The sequence below is a fragment of the Mixophyes fleayi genome, chromosome 5 (assembly GCF_038048845.1).
Source record: "Mixophyes fleayi isolate aMixFle1 chromosome 5, aMixFle1.hap1, whole genome shotgun sequence".
Lineage (NCBI taxonomy): Eukaryota > Metazoa > Chordata > Amphibia > Anura > Limnodynastidae > Mixophyes > Mixophyes fleayi.
In genome coordinates, this window is record NC_134406.1 from 9487590 (window position 1) to 9509703 (window position 22114).

The 22114-nt window shown below is 39.7% G+C and overlaps 1 protein-coding gene across 2 annotated transcripts in view; it reads left to right on the plus strand.

The window, feature by feature from the left end:
- Window positions 1-22114, plus strand: part of COL22A1 (collagen type XXII alpha 1 chain) — a 281196-nt gene that overhangs the window by 81470 nt on the left and 177612 nt on the right. For both annotated transcript variants that reach the window (XM_075211680.1, XM_075211681.1), the window contains exon 4: window positions 17143-17217. In XM_075211680.1, the coding sequence (XP_075067781.1) occupies window positions 17143-17217 (75 nt within the window). The remainder of the gene's footprint in view (window positions 1-17142; window positions 17218-22114) is intronic.

Below are 22114 nucleotides of genomic sequence, written 5' to 3' on the forward strand. Positions count from 1 at the left end.
CCCCCTGCTGCCCTCACACACAGACTGACACAAGCCCCCTGCTGCCCTCACAAACATTATACTGCCACAAGCCCCCTGCTACCCTCACACACAGACTGACACAAGCCCCCTGCTGACTTCACACACATTAGACTGGTACAAGCCCCCTGCTGCCTTCAAACACATTAGACTGCCACAAGCCCCCGTGTCAAAAAACATACACACACACACACACACACACACAGACACACACACTTACCTTGCTCTCTGCTGCATCACTCTGCGCTGCTCAGACAGGAAGTGAGCACCAATCAGCCTCACGATTGGTTGCCTGTTGCTGCCACTGACCACCAATGATGTTTTTATTAACTTTCTTTTTCACCAGCCCTCCCCCGATCGCGGCACCCTCCCCCCCCCCCTTGCGGGTGGTGGTGGTGAAAAAGAGGGTTACTAAAAACATAAGGCACACCAGGCAGGGCAGGGGTTTACATTGCCAACCTCTACCTGCAGCACTTGCAGCAGCTACTCTCCTCCCAGGAGGCGGGGGGACCTCAGAGATAGGGGGCCCCGGGCACGTGCCCCCTGTGCCCCCCCTTAATCCGGCTATGCCCCGGGGCCCGACGAGCATAGGGGCCCCATAGGCTTGCCAAATTTTCAGTATAATATTCCGAGAGGTTTATTCAGAAACTTCAAAACCTCTTTATTAAAATGTTTAGGCAGACTAATCACATCAGTGTCAGCTGTGATCTGTACATGCGATCTTGCTGTTGTGAATACATATTTTGATCTTGACAAAAACAAAGTACACTTACTAATTGTACATAAGACAAAATCAACACACATCATTTTTTTGAAGCAGGGAAGCTATAATAAAGTTATTCTAATATTTCTAACAGTCTGTGTCAGTTGCCTTCTCTGCTACCTACTAAACGTACATAATGAAAGAAATGGAACAGAGCGCAATGACGTTTGAAGGCTATGACGCGACAGTGGCTTTGTATCAGTTTTAGGAAGGGCCCCAGGCAGAGCACTATAATGCTGTTAAGCCGGCCCTGGGCAGAACTCCGGATCGTTATTGGTGCAGCACATCTGTGAGTTATTCACACAGCACATCTGTGTTATTCACGCAGCACATGTGTGAGTTATTCACGCAGCACAACTGTGTTATTCACGCAGCACATGTGTGAGTTATTCACGCAGCTCATCTGTGAGTTATTCACACAGCACAACTGTGTTATTCACGCAGCACATGTGTGTTATTCACGCAGCACATGTGTGAGTTATTCACGCAGCACATCTGTGTTATTCACGTAGCACATCTGTGAGTTATTCACGCAGCACATCTGTGAGTTATTCACGTAGCACATCTGTGAGTTATTCACGTAGCACATCTGTGTTATTCACGTAGCACATCTGTGTTATTCACGTAGCATATCTGTGAGTTATTCACGTAGCACATCTGTGAGTTATTCACGTAGCACATCTGTGAGTTATTCACGCAGCACATCTGTGTTATTCACGAAGCACATCTGTGAGTTATTCACGTAGCACATCTGTGAATTATTCACGCAGCACATCTGTGAGTTATTCACGTAGCACATCTGTGAGTTATTCACGCAGCACATCTGTGTTATTCACGTAGCATATCTGTGAGTTATTCACGAAGCACATCTGTGAGTTATTCACGTAGCACATCTGTGAGTTATTCACGTAGCACATCTGTGAATTATTCACGCAGCACATCTGTGAGTTATTCATGTAGCACATCTGTGTTATTCACGAAGCACATCTGTGAGTTATTCACGTAGCACATCTGTGAGTTATTCACGCAGCACATCTGTGTTATTCACGTAGCACATCTGTGTTATTCACGTAGCATATCTGTGAGTTATTCACGAAGCACATCTGTGAGTTATTCATGCAGCATATCTGTGAGTTATTCACGAAGCACATCTGTGAGTTATTCACGCAGCATATCTGTGAGTTATTCACGAAGCACATCTGTGAGTTATTCACGCAGCACATCTGTGTTATTCACGAAGCACATCTGTGTTATTCACGAAGCACATCTGTGAATCATTCACGCAGCACATCTGTGAGTTATTCACGCAGCACATCTGTGTTATTCACGCAGCACATCTGTGAGTTATACACGCAGCACATCTGTGAGTTATTCACGCAGCACAACTGTGTTATTCACGCAGCACATCTGTGAGTTATTCACGTAGCACATCTGTGAGTTATTCACGCAGCACATCTGTGAGTTATTCACGCAGCATATCTGTGAGTTATTCACGCAGCACATCTGTGAGTTATTCACACAGCACATCTGTGAGTTATTCACGTAGCACATCTGTGAGTTATTCACGCAGCACATCTGTGAGTTATTCACACAGCACATCTGTGAGTTATTCACGTAGCACATCTGTGAGTTATTCACGCAGCACATCTGTGAGTTATTCACGCAGCACATCTGTGAGTTATTCACGTAGCACATCTGTGAGTTATTCACGCAGCACATCTATGAGTTATTCACGCAGCACATCTGTGAGTTATTCACGCAGCACATCTGTGAGTTATTCACGCAGCATATCTGTGAGTTATTCACGCAGCACATCTGTGAGTTATTCACGCAGCACATCTGTGAGTTATTCACGCAGCACATCTGTGAGTTATTCACACAGCACATCTGTGAGTTATTCACGCAGCACATCTGTGAGTTATTCACATAGCACATCTGTGAGTTATTCACGAAGCACATCTGTGAGTTATTCACGCAGCACATCTGTGAGTTATTCACGCAGCACATCTGTGAGTTATTCACACAGCACATCTGTGTTATACACGTAGCATATCTGTGAGTTATCCACGCAGCACATCTGTGTTATTCACGTAGCACATCTGTGAGTTATTCACGCAGCACATCTGTGAGTTATTCACACAGCACATCTGTGAGTTATTCACGCAGCACATCTGTGAGTTATTCACATAGCACATCTGTGAGTTATTCACGAAGCACATCTGTGAGTTATTCACGCAGCACATCTGTGAGTTATTCACGCAGCACATCTGTGAGTTATTCACACAGCACATCTGTGTTATACACGTAGCATATCTGTGAGTTATCCACGCAGCACATCTGTGAGTTATTCACGTAGCACATCTGTGAGTTATTCACACAGCACATTCACACAGCTCATCTGTGAGTTATTGGTGAAGCAAAACTATTAGAAAATATCCCTATGTGGCTTCTCATCGTATTGTTTTATAGTTTAATATTTTTATAATTGTGATTAGCAGTTTTACCTAGAACGACTTTATCGTAGTAAAGACTGGATTTGGCGACACCAATTAGTTAGGCTGGGTACACACTACAGTATTTTCAGCCGATTATTGAGCCAATCAAATGATAAATGACTGTTTGGCCCAATATCACATTAATGTGTACTCTGCAACGATTACCGTTCCAAAGCTCATCGTATCATTTGATTTGATTTTTAAACTGGACTAAAATTCGAGTTCAACGATGGAACGATGTCGTTCCAATCCTGCAGTGTGTAAGCACTCAGGACCAGCAGTGTCCATAGATCTCTATGGAGTGTATAGAGTCACCATCTTTTCAGCCGATGGTTATGACAGATGAAGATCACAGATCTTAAGGTAAATCGCATAAAACCTTTTCAGTGTGTGCACATGAATTGGCTGCTGATCGGCACTTTCATTTTTCAGTTGTTGGTAAAACCGTTAACGATATCGCATCGGGGGAATTTTTCTGTAGTGTGTACCCAGGCGTAGTCAATTATTCCTGACAATATGAAGGATAATTATTCAGATCAACCTTATACAAGGAACACGAAAAGCAGAAGCAGATGTTAAATTCAAATACAACAATAACATGTTAAAGGCCACAAAAAATTAATTGGTTTCAGTCAGTGAAAACACTGCTGGTCTTATCTAAAATGCTGAGTAATGGCAATTTGTACTTAAAGTTTATTACTATTACTGTTATTATTATTCTTATTATTATTACTATTATTATTATTATTATTATTATTATTATTATTATTATTATTATTGCTACTACTAATAATAATAATAGTCATCATCATTTTAAATCTGAAACAATTATGTGTTTTTTTTAAATCATGCACATAAACATTTATACATTATTACAATACATTGAAACCAATTATGGAATCTCTTCTCATTACATATAGAGCCTGATTCATTAAGGAACGCAATCTGAACGCAACTTGCGTTTCAAACAATTGCACGCAATTTACACAAACATCGACTCCTACTCAGGTACAGGCGGATCTCAAGAAACGCTTACATTATACTGTGTATAAGTACGCTCTGGCTATACGTTACTTGCCGTATGTAATTAGACAGAAGACAGTGCTGGATACGTACAGGCATATGTGCAATATAAGGTATAGTTGCCTACTCTCCCGGAATGTCCGGGAGACTCCCGAATTGTTAGGAGTTCTCCCGGAATCCCGAGAGAGCAGGCAAAAATCCTGGATCCAGATTTCGGCGTTGTTGAAGATGGCGGGGGGCAGAGCTAAACGCGTCAGCGTGGCCCCGCCCCCTGCTGCGATTGGCTAAAATTGCCTGAGATTGACAGGGGGCAGAGCCTAACGGTGCACCGTGCGTGGCCACGCCCCCCTTGATGGACCAGCTCCCGGAAAGCTGCCTGCAAAAATAGGCAAGTATGATATAAAGTCCCATCAGAATGCATGGGAAACAAAAAAAGATTTCATAAAATGAATTTAATTTTAATGCAAAAATCATTAATAAAAGAAAAATCCCCCAATTTTTTTTATGAAATACATAAATCAGGATGTTTTTAATGCTTACTGTACATAAAATTAATTAATACAGTTTATCTTATATTCAAACACATGTTGTAGCACCCGTACGTGTAGTCATCGTTATCAATAGGCAGAGCGATTTTACGCAAAATAAGGCATGCAAATTAACCTGTGTTTCTTAATGAATCAGGCCAATTATGTTTCATGCATAGTAGAACTTATATATTAAAATTGCATTTAGGTGCAAAATGTATCCAAATCACAGTAACCAATCAGGCTCTAGAGTCTAGACAGATAAAAGCTGATCGCCGATTTGTTGGTTTGGTTGAGTGCAAATCCTGCAGTTAAATACAATGTTGATAAATACCCTAATGTCTGCAAAGATTGAATTACCTAATCTGTTTGAAGACCTACATAATACGTATATTAATTATGTATTAAACACATTTCACAACATAGAAGCTGATGATAGATATATATTTTATTACAATGTTATGCATTATTTATATTCCGCATGTACGGTATTCTCAGCCCTAGTTTGCCTAGTAGTGGAATGTTTTAATTCCTTGAAGCTTGTTATTATGTAACGCAATGTGACATATCTGTGACAATACAAGAGATAAAGACTTGAAAAGACTCTTTCCTTGAAAGAGAAATATCCTTCCGACAAGTCGTCCGCTTCCACATGTACAAAGGAAACTATTTGGGTGAGGATCAGGCACAAAGGGGGAAGGAGAACCAAATATTCTTTTGTCCCTGGTCTTTGTTTTGATTAGAAGGATTTTGTTGTTACTTCACATTTAATAGATGGATTAGGAAGTGGAATCTGCTACCAGAGGCACCAACGAAGCGTTCTGCCCTCTTCCCATCGCAAGACGTGTCCGTCCGTCCCCATATTCAATTCTTTTAGATGTCAGTGACTTCACTATTTCAGTTGCTTTGAAATAAAAAAAAAATATTCAATTTTAAATAAAAGAAAAAAATAGAACTGTTTAATTTTTTACTGCATTCCTCTCCCTTGTACCCCTGAGGCATTCTCTCCCCTGTGCTCAACATATCTTGGCATTTTTTGGGCTGGTCACATTCCAAAATCAGTATCAGTACTTTGTTTATGCAGTACCCACACAAATTATACCTTGTTTGTTATTGAGAAAATACCATTAGTTTGCTTATACCTCCTGTTATGGCAAAGTAATCTACCCAAAAATGGCCAAAAAAGTGTTTTTATTGATATTGCTGTAAAATTTATCTGCACATGCTCAAAAAGGACTCCACGCCAGTGACCGCAAGTGCATGCAATTCATCTTCAAACACAAAGGACACTTCCGACTGCCTGTGGTGTCAGTGGTGGACGGAGGAAGAGAAGGAGCGTATGCTCGTCGGCTGTGTACAGTAAGGGGCGAGCCAAGGATGTCTGATTCAAGCTCTCGGCATCTCTGATGTACGAGATTTTTTGCCATATCCCCTGCACCAGCTACAGGTCAGGTGTAAGTGCCGAGTGACAAAATGCACATATGCACTTTGTGTATCCTGTGTTGTGTCTGTCTATATACGACAAGTGCCGTAGAGGCAGAGTGTACTTATACCCACAGCCATCTAGAAACATTACTTGAGATCTGTTTGTACTTGAATACGGCTATACGGGGTGCAATTTCCGTCCGAATTTAAAAAGCTGCAAATTGCGTTCATTCATTTCCTTGATGAATCAGGCCCACTATGTGGTTCCTGCTGTGGCAAATTTCCAAAGCAGGATTCTACACCTTACTTGCCAACTCTACCGGAATGTCCGGGAGACTTCCGAAATCCGGGTCAGACTCCCGGACTCCCGGAAGAGCAGGCAAATCTCCCGGGAGACTTGATTCGCAGGGTGAATTGCGTCATTTTGGCCCCGTCCCTGCAACAAAACGACATTCCCGCCGTGGGAGCGGGGCCAAAATGACGAGATTGACCGCGCCCCACACCCTCCCGTCCTCTAGTCACGCCCCTCTCCCGGACTGCTCTGCCTGAAAGTAGCCAAGTATGTTCTACACATAGGTCTTCCTAATAACTTCTGCACTTGAAAATGATAATGCACTTTTTTTGCTATTGAAATGCATAATATGTGCAGCCCAACAGGACATAACATTTTGAACACTAGAAAACCTACCGCATCACATAAGAGGAACCCTGAGTTTATTGAAGCCAGAATTTGGGAGATCTGGGTATTACCACCCACCCCCCATCATTGGGCTCCTTAACGCTTTCTGTATAGCAGGATGTTATTATCTGGTGACAAGGTTTCTTAGAGCCAGAGTAGGGGGCAATGGGGTGTTACAACACCCCTCCCCCATACCTAGACTTCTTAATGATTTTTGTAGTCTAGGGTTACTGACTGGGGATTACACTTAAACAATTACATGGACAAACCATGTTACAATGCAAAGGATGCAAATTAGTTTATTATTTTCCACATAAGTTACATACTGTCTGCTTTATCATGTAACACACAAATACTTGATAGCTTTATTTTTACACTGAAATGTAAAGTTGATCTAGGACATGCCCTACCCCAACTATAAATCTGTCCCCACATTTTAAATTTACCTCCCCCTCCAATGCAACATGGTTTTGCCAAGGTGCAAAGTAACTCATTTTTTTATGCTTTGCTCTTCTTAGTGACTTAGGCCCACTGTACTTTGATTTGGAATACAATTTCTGATTTGCCTTGACATTAGCTCCTATACTGTAGCACTCTTGTTCCCACCCTCCAGGATCCCTACCTTTATTTATACCATACATTCCCACTTTTAAGATTTCTCCCCCGGGAGATCCCAGGGAGAAGTCATGTGACATGGGGTAGGAGGAGGGCGTGGTTTTGCATCACCATAGCACCACCCCCACAATAAAAAGCTAACACTCACGGCATTGAATGGAGGGGCGGAGCTTAATGCTGTGATTAAGTCCCACCCCCTAAATTTCGCCAAATTTCGGGAGTTTTGCCTACTCTTCCGGGAGTCCGTGAAGACTCCCCGAAATTCGGAAGCCTCCTGGGAATTCTGGGAGAGTAGGCAGGTATGATTTATACTGAACCACTAACTAACTTGTCGTGTCTGATAACATGGAGACGAGAGAGCAGGGGCAAGGCATTATGGGAATTGTAGGACCACAAGAGCTGGAGAGACTGCCTACTTCTGGTTTATAGAAAGCACCTTATAATTTAAAGCACAAAAATTACAGATCCTTCAATACGAATAAATACAATAGGATAATAATGAAAAGCTGCTGCTATTCATGTATCAAAGCCGGGTCACATGACAGCATTCACGCGGAATTCCTCTCTCTCTATGGTTTAATCTATTTGTGATGGTTTCATTATCCATAACTGAGGGAGAATGGGGCACATTGTCTTTGTTACAGTGACACCTGCTGATCAGATAAACATTTCCTCCTGCGCTCACTGAATTAAACCTACAACCCGGACAGATGTGTCCTTAACTCCTTTACATTCCAGTGCGTATGATTCAGATTTGTTTCTTGTTAAGGCCCAAAGCGAAGTCTGGAGGTAGAATGTCACACGAGACATTTTATAAACACTGTTATAATACAAGTAGATGTATTTCCTGAGAAATGTTACTTTGTAAGTTAATCTTTAAATGCAATGCAGAAATGAGTTAAATATTCTAGCGGTGTAAAGTTTTGCTCCCAGTGTCACATTATACAGTTACAAATGACCAAAAACACATTTATTTATTATAGTTTATATATAAAAGAAGATGACAGCTGGTTACTAGAATAGATGGTCGTCATTTGTCTTATTAGGAGCCAGCTGTCATTTCAAGACAGAAACATTATTGACGAACAGCAAAATATGAGGGTAAATCGTGAGAGTTCGGGAACTGACTTTGTTACGTGTCACTTGTGTGTAAATACTTTTATTATATTGTTAGAAAAATGCTTATACATCCAATATAAAGTGCGGCTGGAAGGTACAGAAAGCAATCTATAAGCTCAGGCCTGGGGGTAAATGTTTTAACTTGCGATTCTAGCAAATCAACAATATTTGCCGACTTTGCTGGCCAAATTTAAAACGGCAATTTATTTAAAGGCAAGTTTTGCCTTTAAACGCATTGCCGTTTTAAATTTGGTCAACAAAGTCGCCAAATATCGTTGATTTGCCAGAATCGCAAGTGAATACATTTATTACTCCCTGGTCTCCGGTATCATTGAGGATGTGTTAAAAATTAGCCCTTTAGGGTAATTTATGAAAGTACAAAACTGCCGGTCTGCTGTGCAAATCTCACTTTGTGACTAATGTACCTACTTTTGCACGGATTGTACGTGGAAGCTCATGAATTTGTTGGTCACGATGGCGGATTGGCAGAATTTAGCGTCTTCTGATGCAGGAGATGGGCGCATTAGAACACTTAACGCTAGGTGCAGGCTAGGCGCCTATTTGGCATCCACATGCATAAAGAAATTTTGGTTTTGCAAAATGAGATTATGTTAGTGAAATACAAGGGGTAGAAAAGGCACATTCATCGGTGTTTCTTGTTTGCGAGAGGCTACAGAGCAATTTTCTCCCCATTAGAGAATTTGCGTGGAAGGTGTTAGAAAGCCTTATCTGTAGCAGCAAATTCCTAGGTGTCTTTCTAACAGTGTAATAAAAACATTCAAACACACAAAAGAGACGATTATAAATAAGCAAAAACCAGCACCTATCCTTACTACTGCAAATCTATATATACCTAGCAGTGTGACAATATGAGGCATTGGTTCATATTTTGATCAAAACATTTACGCTCGCAACCCATTATTGTGTTGCTTTTATAAATGTCCTCATCCCAGATTTCTCCAGCTCTCTCCCCAGAGAACGTTTGAACTGTGCCTCAGGTAGAACTGGTGGAAAACTGCAAACACAATAACTATGAAATTTGGAATGGATCACAGTAACAAGAGCAATGGGGATTATGTGAAATCTACTGGCATGTCCGTGGTCGCAGTGTGATTCTGACCATCCATCTTGTGGGATGCAACTTCCTACTTAATTAGTTATAGACTTATAGAACACAACTACACAACATATACAATATAACTATATGACATACACAATACAACTATACAACATATACAATACAACTATAAAACTTATACAACAAATCTTATACAATGTAACTATATAACTTACACAATACAACTATACAACTTATAAAACACAACTAGCTTCATGAGTCCAATATTTCAAACATCCCCCCCCCCCTCCCAAGAAAAGGGAGGATTTTTGTTCTTTTTGGGTAATTTATACTACAAAGTGTATGCAACTAATTTTAGACAGGTAATTAAAAGATCCCATGGTTCTCCTACATTGACATATATAAAATATTGACTCAAAGATGGACATATCCTTTAAGTTGGGAAATACCTATCACATCACTGACATCTAAGATCACTCTTTTTATGTTAACAAGAAGTAAATAAATAACTAAATAAATAAATGTAGTCATTAATAGCTAAATAAATTGTGGTTCCTCTAATAAGGAAATTAAATCAATCAAAGTGTAAAGTTAAAAAGAAAAACGGAAATCACAGAGATAACGACACTATTTGTATGATGGCCCATATAAATTCACCAAACACTAGTTACACATTTCCAGCAAATATTAGAATGTACGTACGTGTGGCTGCAAGTATCTGTGTGAGAAGTGATCTATTAGACCAGGGGTTGGCAATCCTTCAGTAACAGTGTACGGCTAAAATATGGTCAAGTCCAGGTGTGGCAGTTGGATATATATATATATATATATATATATATATATATATATACATACAATATAATTAGATCTCATTTTATGATGCTAATATCATATTAACAGTTATGGGACCTGCAAATAAATGTTATGCCACACAGTAGTGCCCCAGTTCACATCATGCCTCATAATTGTGCCCCCAATTTACATCATGCCGCATAGTTCTGCCCACAATTCATAACATGCCTCATAATTGTGCCCAAAATTCATAGTATGCCACAGTTGTGCCCCCAAATCAGAATGCCACCTAGTTGTCCCACATATTCATACTATGTCACAGTTGTCCTCCATAGTCATAGTATCATCATCTATATTACCATTTATTTATATATCGCCACTAATTCCACAGCGCTGTACAGAGAACTCACTCACATCAGTCTCTGCCCCATTGGAGCTTACAGTCTAAATTCCCTAAGACACACAGACACACACACACACACACACACACACACACACAGATGGACAGACACACACAGACTAGGGTCATACATATGACATACTCATAGTATGCCATATAGTTTTCCCCCCTACTCATAGTATGCCACATAGTTGTCCCCCCTAGTCATAGTATGCCACATAGTTGCCCCCCATATTCATAGTATGCCACATAGTTGTCCAGTTGTCCCCCCTACTCATAGTATGCCACATAGTTGCCCCCCATATTCATAGTATGCCACATAGTTGTCCAGTTGTCCCCCCTACTCATAGTATGCCACATAGTTGTCCCTCATATTCATACTATTCCACAGTTATCCCCCCTACTCATAGTATAACACATAGTTGTCCCCCCTATTGATAGTATGCCTCATAGATGTGACCCTCAACTTTCAGTGCCGGTCTTACTTACATTTGGAGACACGCATCTTCTTCTGCAGAAACCTGGTAGCTGCTTCAGTAAAGCAGCCGATGACGGCCGAAACGGAGCTTCTGCACCTGCGCAGAAGCTCCTTGTCAGGCCTCATTGGCTGCTTTAGTAAGACAGCTGCAGCGCCGGCGTGCCAGACAGAAGTCATCCGTGTGCCACGTCCGGCACGCATGCCGGGATTTACCGACCCCTGTATTAGACGTTTAGATTGTCGGTGAACAGGAAGGTAGGAGGCACAGAAAGGAGCTGCCCAATCCCACAAGGTCAAGTCCCTAATTGACTGTAACAACCGCTTAATGCTGTAAGTTTTATGTCTAAAGCAGGACAATAATGTAGCACCAGGAAAGGGTTAACTACAAGTAAATATTGTATTTAAACCTCTCCAATGTGGGTTTTACTGTTCAATTTTGGTCATTTTCCTGCTGAAATATATATATATATTTCCAACCTACTAGGTCATATATAAAATGTCCTCAGTCATGAAAGTGTTAAGTCTCCTAGATTGTAAGAAGTTACTCCCAAAATCCACACAAATGACATTGAGAAAACTTTAAAAGTTTGATAAAAACATACAAGACGCAGCTTAGTAGAAGTTGGTAACGGTGACATCTCCTGTTCCAGCAAATAGCGGCTTTATAACCAGGGCCAGCTTAGTTACCGCCACTCCCTTAATGTACCCTTGGGAATAAGACGTTGGGCGCCTCGGTGCTGCTCTCTGCCAGGTGACAATATTAGTTGTGCTGCCAGTGTCTGTTTAGTGCCAGCGAGAGAAGTCATTGGCTCATTATCTAAACTGATGTTAAACCTTCAATCAGAGTAATTGTTTCAAGTCTCTCTCGTAACTTACAGCGAGGAATCATTAAGGCAATAAGCACCGGTTATGTGAAGCACTCGCTCATTGAGCCTTGTTAAAACTTTGCTTTAGAGATCAGGGTATTTTACTGTTGAAAAAAATCCAAACGTGGAAAGAGGTTTAAATCTAAAAATATAGAACAATGAACATCTCCCCTGTACACATAAGTAAATAACGCCTGAATAAGTGGTAACCTGAGCCGAGTTGCGTCCTCTTATACATCCTATATGCATCATTTAGAGCATTTTATCAGGTTGCTGACTGCACACAGTGTGGTAATAAAGGTTTAACTTTCTGCTGCTTTGATTTTTATGTCTTCAGAAGTTAACGCCATCCAGGGGCAGGCTGGGCTGGGGGGCAGGTAGGCCCTTTGGGTCATTACCATAATGGGTTACCTTGGACTGGGACTCTGGACCTGCTGAGTCGAGTTTTTTCCCCCGGGCTATAATTTGCCAGCCCTCCGCTGACGTCACCTGTGCAAGTAATGGGTGGGCGGGGCTTCAAGTATCACGCCATATTGCCCCCCCTACAGCAAAGCAATGCTGAAAATTTGACGGTTCTGCCAAAAACATCATCAGCATCAGAATGTATTATTATTTATATAGCGTCAGCAAATTGAGTAGAGCTTTACAATTGGGGACAAACATAGTAATAAACAATAATGGGTAAAACAGACAAAGAGGTAAGAGTGCCCCGCCCACAAGCTTACAGCCTATAAGGTCAATGGAAGTCGAATACATGAGGTTAAATCTACGTATTGCATATTGGTCCAGCCAGATTGCAAAGATAACAAGTAATTGGCAGCTATGTGATCCAGTTACACAGCAATGTTGGTCGACGAATTGCGTCATGGAGGCCCCCATCCAGCCCTCCTCAGTAGGAGGGGGCAGAAAGCTGGAAAATGTCCTGCTCTCCCGGGAGTCCAGGAGACTTCCCCAGAATTTGGGAGTCTAACAGAAATTCTGGGAGAGTGGGCAAGCATGGGGACATGTCCTTGTTACATTGGCTTCTCGGTAGAAGATTTTGGCAGACAGACCTGGTATGGTCAGAAGTTGAAGAAGGAAGGAAATGGCTTTAATGTGGCGCAATTATAGTCTCAAACAGTCAATTTGTAAAAAAAATATTACTTGCAAATCCCAATTCATTTTGTTACATTTAATATATAACTTTTGTTAATAAAATGTTAAAAATTATTATAATAAAAACAGCAAAATGACAAAGTGAAATTGTTAATTCATGTGAGGCTAAAATCTGCTGAGCATACCTTCCAATCCCTGTGTTTGTATAATCTTAGTAAAATGATTGATATATAACAAACTTAGCTATTGTCTTACTTTATGACTGATGTTGAGGCTTTTTATCTTAGTTCCCACTATTGTGGCTATTATATTACCTCTCAGTTATTTGTGAATCTATCTCCAGGAAAAAAACACCCGTATATAATATAATAATATAATATAATTATAATAAATATTAATAAATAGGCCCATAAATAAGTGTGAATGTGTGTTTCACTTCTTTCTGTATGTTACACATTAGTGCTCTATAAAGGGATATAAAACCATATTGTATATGGGTGCGGCTGTGTGGCAATATAAATGCCCAGAAATGTTTGAAAACAAAAAGACAGTAGTTGTCAGCGCTTATCCTTAACACTGCATCTCTGTGTGCATCTAGCAAACTGAAAATACGAAATATTGGTTCATATTTTGATCAAAGCATTTAAGCCTGCATCCCAGCATCAAGGGCACCTCATTGTATGCAGGTTCTTCACTGACCTATATGCTTCAAACACCATTAAAATGCGGTTAAAGTCAGATGCACTCACCTCACAGGTATAGGGGTTTACATCTAGCAAGGGCTGGCTTGTGAGCCACACCCAAATTATCCTTAAATAGTCTTGATGGACAGCTGCTATGACAATAAGGCAATATTTTGAAACAAAACCAGAAAAAAAAATAAGCTCGCGCTCGGTATATCCCATATTATATATGGTACCAGCTGTGTGGCAATATAAATGCACATATCTATAATGGGATATGTGTGTTATCATAATGTTATATTAGCTGCATTGCCAGATGAGGTCTATAGCCGTGGACAGCTGGAAACATTTGCTGACAAGTCAGTTGTGTCCTATATATAATACATATATATATATATATATATATATATATATATATATATATATATATATATAATATAGGAGGAAAAAGAGAAAGTCTATAAGGAAGCTGTGAAAGTTATCTCTGGGATGCAATGTCTCGCCCGGACAGACACTTTTCGGCGCTGTCCAGTTTAGATAACTTTCAAAAAGTTTCAGCAAAACTAAATTGTTATCATTGCGATAAGTGGGGATAATAAATATTAGTTATTGATGAGATCAGGAGAATTTAATATTTAGACCCACAGGCCTTTGGTTCTGCCTAGGATACCTGGGCGCAGTTTGTTCTGGGTGCGGATTGTTCTTATGACTTTTGCTGTGTCTCATTATTTGGCTAACTTGGGCCTTTTATTATGGTGTTGGGTAAGCCTGACCTGCTGTTACGTATTGATCTGGTTCCTACTGCTTCTCATTACCTCTACCCATCTGGTTCCTGCTGACCTGAACAACAAGCACCTCTTGCTCTGTAATATATATAGGGGTTGGGACTTCCAAAAGATGTTCTCAAAGCACTGATCTCTCTTTTTTCGATTAGAAATGTAATTCTGTGTAATGCTATATACAGGTACTTTCCGTTACTTAGGCTGCTATTTGTCAAAATTTGCTGCTTGCATTCGCCCTTTTTACGTACTATAGATTGTAAGCTTGCGAGCAGGGTTCTCTTACCTCTCTGTCTGTATGTATTACCCAGTATTGTCTTATTAATGCTTGTTCCTAATTGTAAAGCGCTATGGAATTTGCTGGCGCTATATAAATAAATGTTGATGATGATGATTTTTACTTAGAAAAAAAGTATTTGAACTTTTTGTTTTTGGTCCAACACTATTGTGTTGATGGTTCGATATTCGCTGTCCTCAATGGAAAAAATGCCCAAATATTTAAAATTGAACTCAAGACAGACGAACATTGTCGAACCTGCTAGGGTTTTTTCTTTTTTTTTTAATGGCTCTATAATTCAATTTTTAAATATCTGAATCTATTTGTTGAACCAATTGAAACTTTGCCAGCGCAAGCAGCTCTAGCCATCCCTGATTTGTGAGGGTATATACAGCACCACAAATATTTATGGCAGTTTGGTCATGGTAGACTTCAAAGGTTGCAGTGGGCAGCTCCCTCAAAAACATCAAGCCAAATGAAGGATAAGCATTACATATGGCTAAACATCATACTTGCCAATCTTGGCAAGTTCTGCTCCGAGAGATCTTGGGAGGCGGGCGTGGGGGGGCGGGGCTAGGTGAATCGCACCATTTGGCCCTGCCCCCTAAACTGCCATCACATTTCCTGGCCTGTTATAGCAGGGGGCAGGACCTCAATGACTTGTAAATCACATCACTAAGCCCCGCCCCCATCACTTAACTATTGAAGTGGTCGGAAACCAGGGATGTGCCCTCCCGGACTCCCAGAAATTGGGGAGTCTCCCGGACATTCTGGTAGAGTAGGAACTATGATAAACATATAATAATTATTTATCATGGTGAGGTTGAGGTCTTATGCTTTATGATAATAAAAACGAATCTCTTCTCTTGTAGCCTCTCCTTTATGGCCTGTCAATGGGACTCCTTTGTTCTATCTCATCAGGAGATTTAAACACACAATAAGAGAATATTGCAATACACTTACTATAGGGAGAATATTAGGAGTAAACTGTGCTGACTGTGATTGTTATCGGAAACCCTGTAAGAACAGTTTCATATAAAGAATAAAGACTTGTTCAAAGTTATATTCATTTTGGCATCAACATTGTAAAAAAAAAAGGCTGTTTGATTTGCTATCTCTGGTACCATTATTAAATATCATTGTCTACAGCAAAATGTGACTATTAGGGACTAGAATATGGTCAAATATTATCTTTACATTTATGGTAAAATATTGCCTTTTTAAGGTGAGTTTGACTAGTGAGTTTGCAGGAATGGAGCCTTCTTTATCCAAATACATTTTAAGAATGCTTACAGCAGCACATATTATTTCAGGAGATGTGTGTGCTGATCATGGGGTAGATAGTTATCCTTCCACAGTGGCCGGTGGCATGATGTATGTTGTGTTCTAGGTACAAACTGGTACATCCAGCGAAGAAGTAAAAAAGAAAGTAGTTTAAAAATCATTTTGAAGATCAAAATTTGTTTATGTCATATTTAGCCATAGTTCCACTTGAGATTGAGAGTATACTCCACTCCATTTATTGTTTGTGTTTTCTATACTATTTATAACTCTTTTTTAATAGCGTTTTTATACTTTTGAATAATCTGGAATTTACAGGGCTAAACTGAAAGCTAAAGTTAAACTGATTTAAATGTAACACTATGTTTAGGATAATTGAACTTCTCCCTTGTGACTTACATTTTAATATCTGGGAAACAGATGGTTCTTGATAATGTTGAATTTGCAACAGAGAATTATTCCTGTAGTATGTTTCTGGAGTAGTGTATGACCCCATTGAGATATGAAAACGTTTCTATGGAAGGCTAGTTTACAATCTATAGCAGTTAGCTATGAATCAGCCGGCCACAGGCACATCGCACTTATCACTTTTGGTCATGTAAGTGTCTGTGAAAGATATTATAAAGGTAGTATTCAGGACCAGGACGACTGTGGTTAATGGGCCATGAATTTTTAAATTAACTTTATGAATTTTTTGTCGTAGAATGTATTGTTTTAATATAACTTTTGTTTTTTTCCTTCTTTTTCAGACGTCCTTTGTCCGAATGTCAGAGTGGAGGGTGACCGATTTAAACACAGGAACGGAGAAAGAGATGAAATTCCAGGTATGTTAACCTCTTCACCACCTGTGTACTTTGTGGCTTCTATGCACAGATTAAACGACAATAACTTTTTATTTGTTAATGTATCAGAGTGAATTTTATATAGCTTTTTATTTTATTTTTTATTTTCAAGACTGGTAGGGTTTTCTATTGTTAGTGGTTTTAAATGAATAGTCTTTTCTAGGGTTCTAAATGGAAAATGACACAAAAATAGTAACACAAAATACCCTTTGCCATGATTATATTCAGGCTTATTTTCCAGTGAGTCTACGGGGTATATTTACTAAACTGCGGGTTTGAAAAAGTGGAGATGTTGCCTGTAGCAACCAATCAGATTCTAGTTATCATTTATTTAGTAAAACACAGGAGGGTAACAGCGCTGGAAAGAACTCAACCCAAAAATGTATCAATTGATACAAATATCGATCAAGAGTAAAATGACATAGATGAGTGTCACAGTAAAACCATAAGTATTTTAATAAAAATGTAAACAATAAATAATTCACATAAAACTCAATTATCGTGAAAAATGGCATGAATCATAACAATGAGGTTAACCACAAAAAGAGAGGAAGAAAATAGATGGTACTGCCTTATCAAAAATGATGATCGGTATAATGGAGATGTTCAATCCAATATATATCCTCCTGACTAGGAATAATATAATGACTGGATGTGTGTAATGGATCGATGGGACAAATGGCAACAGTGCCGATGAGATGTAAGAGAGATAGTATCTGGGGACTGGCTGGTAAACTGGTAGTAAGCATGGAACAGAAACACTTACAAATCCCCGTGGAATCCGTAGATGAGGGAATATATCCCGACTTGAACTCCTCTGTAGTATCGCTGTCAGCGTGTCAGCGTGGAGCTCCGGTGTACAAATGAAGAACCAGGTGCGCACCTGAAAGGGGTCCTTGGAAACAACACTCCCGCAAGATGGTTTCTAGTAAGTCCATAGGTGGTCTAACACATCAGTGGTGTGGACTGGATCTCCGTGAGCTGGTGAGCTGGTGAGTGTGAAAGATAGGTCACGATGATTGTAGCAATAATGCTAAGGACTGCATACAGGGTCATTTATTTAGTACATTCTACAAAATAATAGCTAGAATCTGATTGGTTGCTATAGGCAACATCTCCACTTTTTCAGACCCTCAGTTTAGTAAATATACCCATAGAAATATGTCCTTAAATGTGTGGAGGCTAGATATGAGTAACTGCCTCTCCTATGCAATTGCTGCTATCGCTGATAGGGGTATAGGATAAGTAAATACCACATTATACCACATGTATAAACTGTACATCATTCTATTGATCACTGTGCAGAAATGGGGCCGTTCATAGCAGTCGCTGACCCTTTCCCAGAAAGCCCAGCTCTTATATTCAACAAAAACGGTGCAAAGGAATAAGGGGCCTATTTAAATGAGGAAATATGATTGATTTGTTAGAAAGAAATCAATTATTGTTGTAGTTTATCAAGAAAATATCTGCAACATAACATATAAACTTACTGCTCCATCCGGCCGGTCTCTGTGGACGTAGCTGCTCACGCATGCACAGGATGGAGCTGATAGAATAGATCCAGGCTTTCTGTTCCTCTATATTAAAACAAGATGGTAAAAAATAGACAACAATTTTTTTAAAAAAAATATTTTAAAAATGCCTTTGAACATTTTTCAGTGATTTTCATCGGTTATCATGCTCCATAGACATGATCCGTGATAAAAGAAAAGGAAAAAGCCCGGTATAGGGGCAAAGCAATATACCGGGGTTCCCGGCCAAAACACCCATTTTCACTGTTTGGTAAATCTGCCCATAAGTAATATATCCACCTTCCCGGAATTTGAGACTCCCAAATTCTGGCTAGGTCTCCCAAACTCCCGGGAGAGCAGGCGATTCTCCTGCATCCAGTCAATTTCCTAGTGAAGTGGGCAGGACAGGGGCCTTGGTAATGCGTTTCGCCGCAAATACCTCATTTTGGCTCTCTCCCTGGTGGTGATATCACGTGATCATGGGGGACAGGGCCAAAATGATGCGATTTGCCCTGCCTCCTTTGCAACTTGCCATTTCTCCTCTCCTATGGGATCTCCTGGAGGGGAGTAAAATAAAGTCGCAAGTATGCATAAATGCAGTGACAACAGGCCGTCCATTGCAAGGGTAATGGGAGAAAACAATTGCAGAACTTGCTCCAAAATTGCCCATGTCCATGTGCAATAATTAAGGCAGTGTTATTAAAGACCATCCTGGGGTAATTATATCAAGCAGCCAGTTTCTAGCGGGTTTGAAAAGTCGAGATGTTGCCTACAGCAACCAATCAGATTCTAGCTGTCATTTAATAGAATGTAGTAAATAAATGATAACTAGAATCTGATTGGTTGCTATAGGCAACATCTCCACTTTTCAAACCCACCGGAAACTTGCAGCTTGATACATTTACCCCCTGATGTCTTTGCACACAATTGTTTTGCTTCCAGCCATAAGTCACAGGTGCTCCTTAACCGTAAATTTAATTAAGTGATTATATAAATGATAGTTCCCTATCAGTAGTTAAAATCTGTGATTTATTGTTTTTAATAAAAATTTTTATTGATTACTATTTAGAGGGCATATTTCTGTTAAACTAATGAATGTCTTGCTAAATGGACCTCTCAGAATTTTGCGTTAGTGGCAGTATTTTCATTAAATGTCCCCGTGTCTTATAAAGATTCATTCTAATAATAAATATCCTCAAGGATTTTTATTTTTTTTCAGCAACTAAAAACATTAAAGTGAAAAAATGACCAAAAGTCAACTGTATCGCTTATCCCTAAAGAAACATGTCCTCTCTGAGGATACACGATCGGTTGTGAGTCACACCGAGATTTCACTCTTTCATTATGGTCAATATCACAAAGCAAATCATGTAATGGGACTCTAGGGGGCCTCGTCGTGACTTTTCACAAATTCAATTAAGTTCGTCTCAGCAGAAATGGAATATACGGCTGTGGGTTATTTCTGGAGTCCTTCAACAAACAGGACAACATGTTACCAGTTCTGAGAATATAAACATTAAATATAAAACAACTGGACTGTTATAAATCCCCATTTTTGTACTATTTGCACTATGAAAGAAGTTTATACTTTACTAGGTTACTTTACTGTAACTTTACTGTAACTTACATTTTGTTTCCAATGGTAAAGCATACAGCAATGAGCAATGTATTTAGTAACATTTACAGACGGGTATGTACAAATAAATGCATTAAAGATAGAACCCCCTTTAATTAGAGAACTGTGACAGCATCATACCTGCAATTTGAACAAAGCAGTGTAGTCAATAGAAGTTGAAGACTAAGGGCTAGATTTACTAAGCTGCGGGTTTGAAAAGGTGGGGATGTTGCCTATAGCAACCAATCAGATTCTAGCTGTCATTTATTTAGTACCTTCTACAAAATGACAGCTAGAATCCGATTGGTTGCTATAGGCAACATCCCCACTTTTTCAAACCCGCAGCTTAGTAAATCTAGCCCTAAACCACCAGACTGAATGGGCCCATGTACTACATAGGGCTTATCAACACATTAATAGATAGTACTAGGGTATACATACAATTTGTATTTGGACAATATTGAATATTATGGAAAGACAGTTTGGGATTTAGTATATATATATATATATATATATATATATATATATATATATATATTGATGAAATATAGGGACAAAATGTATCAGTGAAATAAATCATGATTTCAGATTTGTTTCCAGTTGATAAATAAGAATTGTAGACTATCCTGTGATCACATGATTCTATAACATTGGGCAAGAAGTGATGCGGTTAGATAGGAAGTGACTTCAGCAGGTCCAAATATTCTGCAAGGAACTGAATGGCTGGCTATGAGTACTGGTTATTTTGTTGATTCACACATAAAAGTCTAAATAATCATCAAAAATAAAAGTCGGTCTTTGCACATCTTTAATTAAAATGTAATCTTGTGGTTACAGTAAGTGTAAAGGGTAAAGATTAAGGGTTTATTTTTTTATTACTTTCTTGAAATAACTTTTTATAAACTGTTGCACTTTGAATCAGTAGATCATATAGTCACCTAAATCAATAATCTGCAGCACCCACCTTACTCAACTTGAAAGGCAGAAATTAACCACTGAGCCTCCGTGCTGCCCACGTGTTAAAGCCTCTTGATAGTGATAGTGTTTTCAAAGGTTCCTGATCCTTGATCTCATTTACGAAGCGCAAAAAACTAAAGGCACAGGGCAAAATGCCTCATTGGTCGTGATGTGTTCTTCAAGTTTTTCAAAAGTGCACTTAGATTTCGCTCAGCGTGGTTTTACAGAGCGAGATGGCGCTATGGGAGAGGAAGTTTGCATTGGTCGATGGGAGGAGTTGTGTGTTCCTTGAGAAGTAAAACTCCTCTTACAGCTGCCAGTACTGCAGGGGAGCTGAGCATCGCTCCGCTGTCCTAGTGACATTTTATTAATTAATTGGGCCGCCGAAAAATTTCTAGTACTGCAATAGGCAAAATCTTCCAAATACCTGGGTCCTGATAAATACTCCATTTCTGCACTGTACTTAAGCTTCAGATTTTTCCGCCTCTTCTCTCACTTGTAGTTTGGGGGAAAAGTCTCCTGAGAAATATATAGTTTCCTGCCCATTTTCATGCAGCTTCACTTGGCAGATTGGAACACAGATTTCTTTGTGTGTTGCTCACTGGATTCAGTGAATGAGCAACGTAGGTGTAATCCTGTCTCCGCACTGGCTCACGTCACGCGCTCAATGTCTAGTGGGAAACAAAAGGCAGCCGTGTGAACAGTACCTCACAGACCTCTGTGCTCCAGAAATGCAGAAAGTGTTTCCACAGGAGAACGGAGAAGAGAGGAAAATAAAAACGTCAGTGAGCGCATT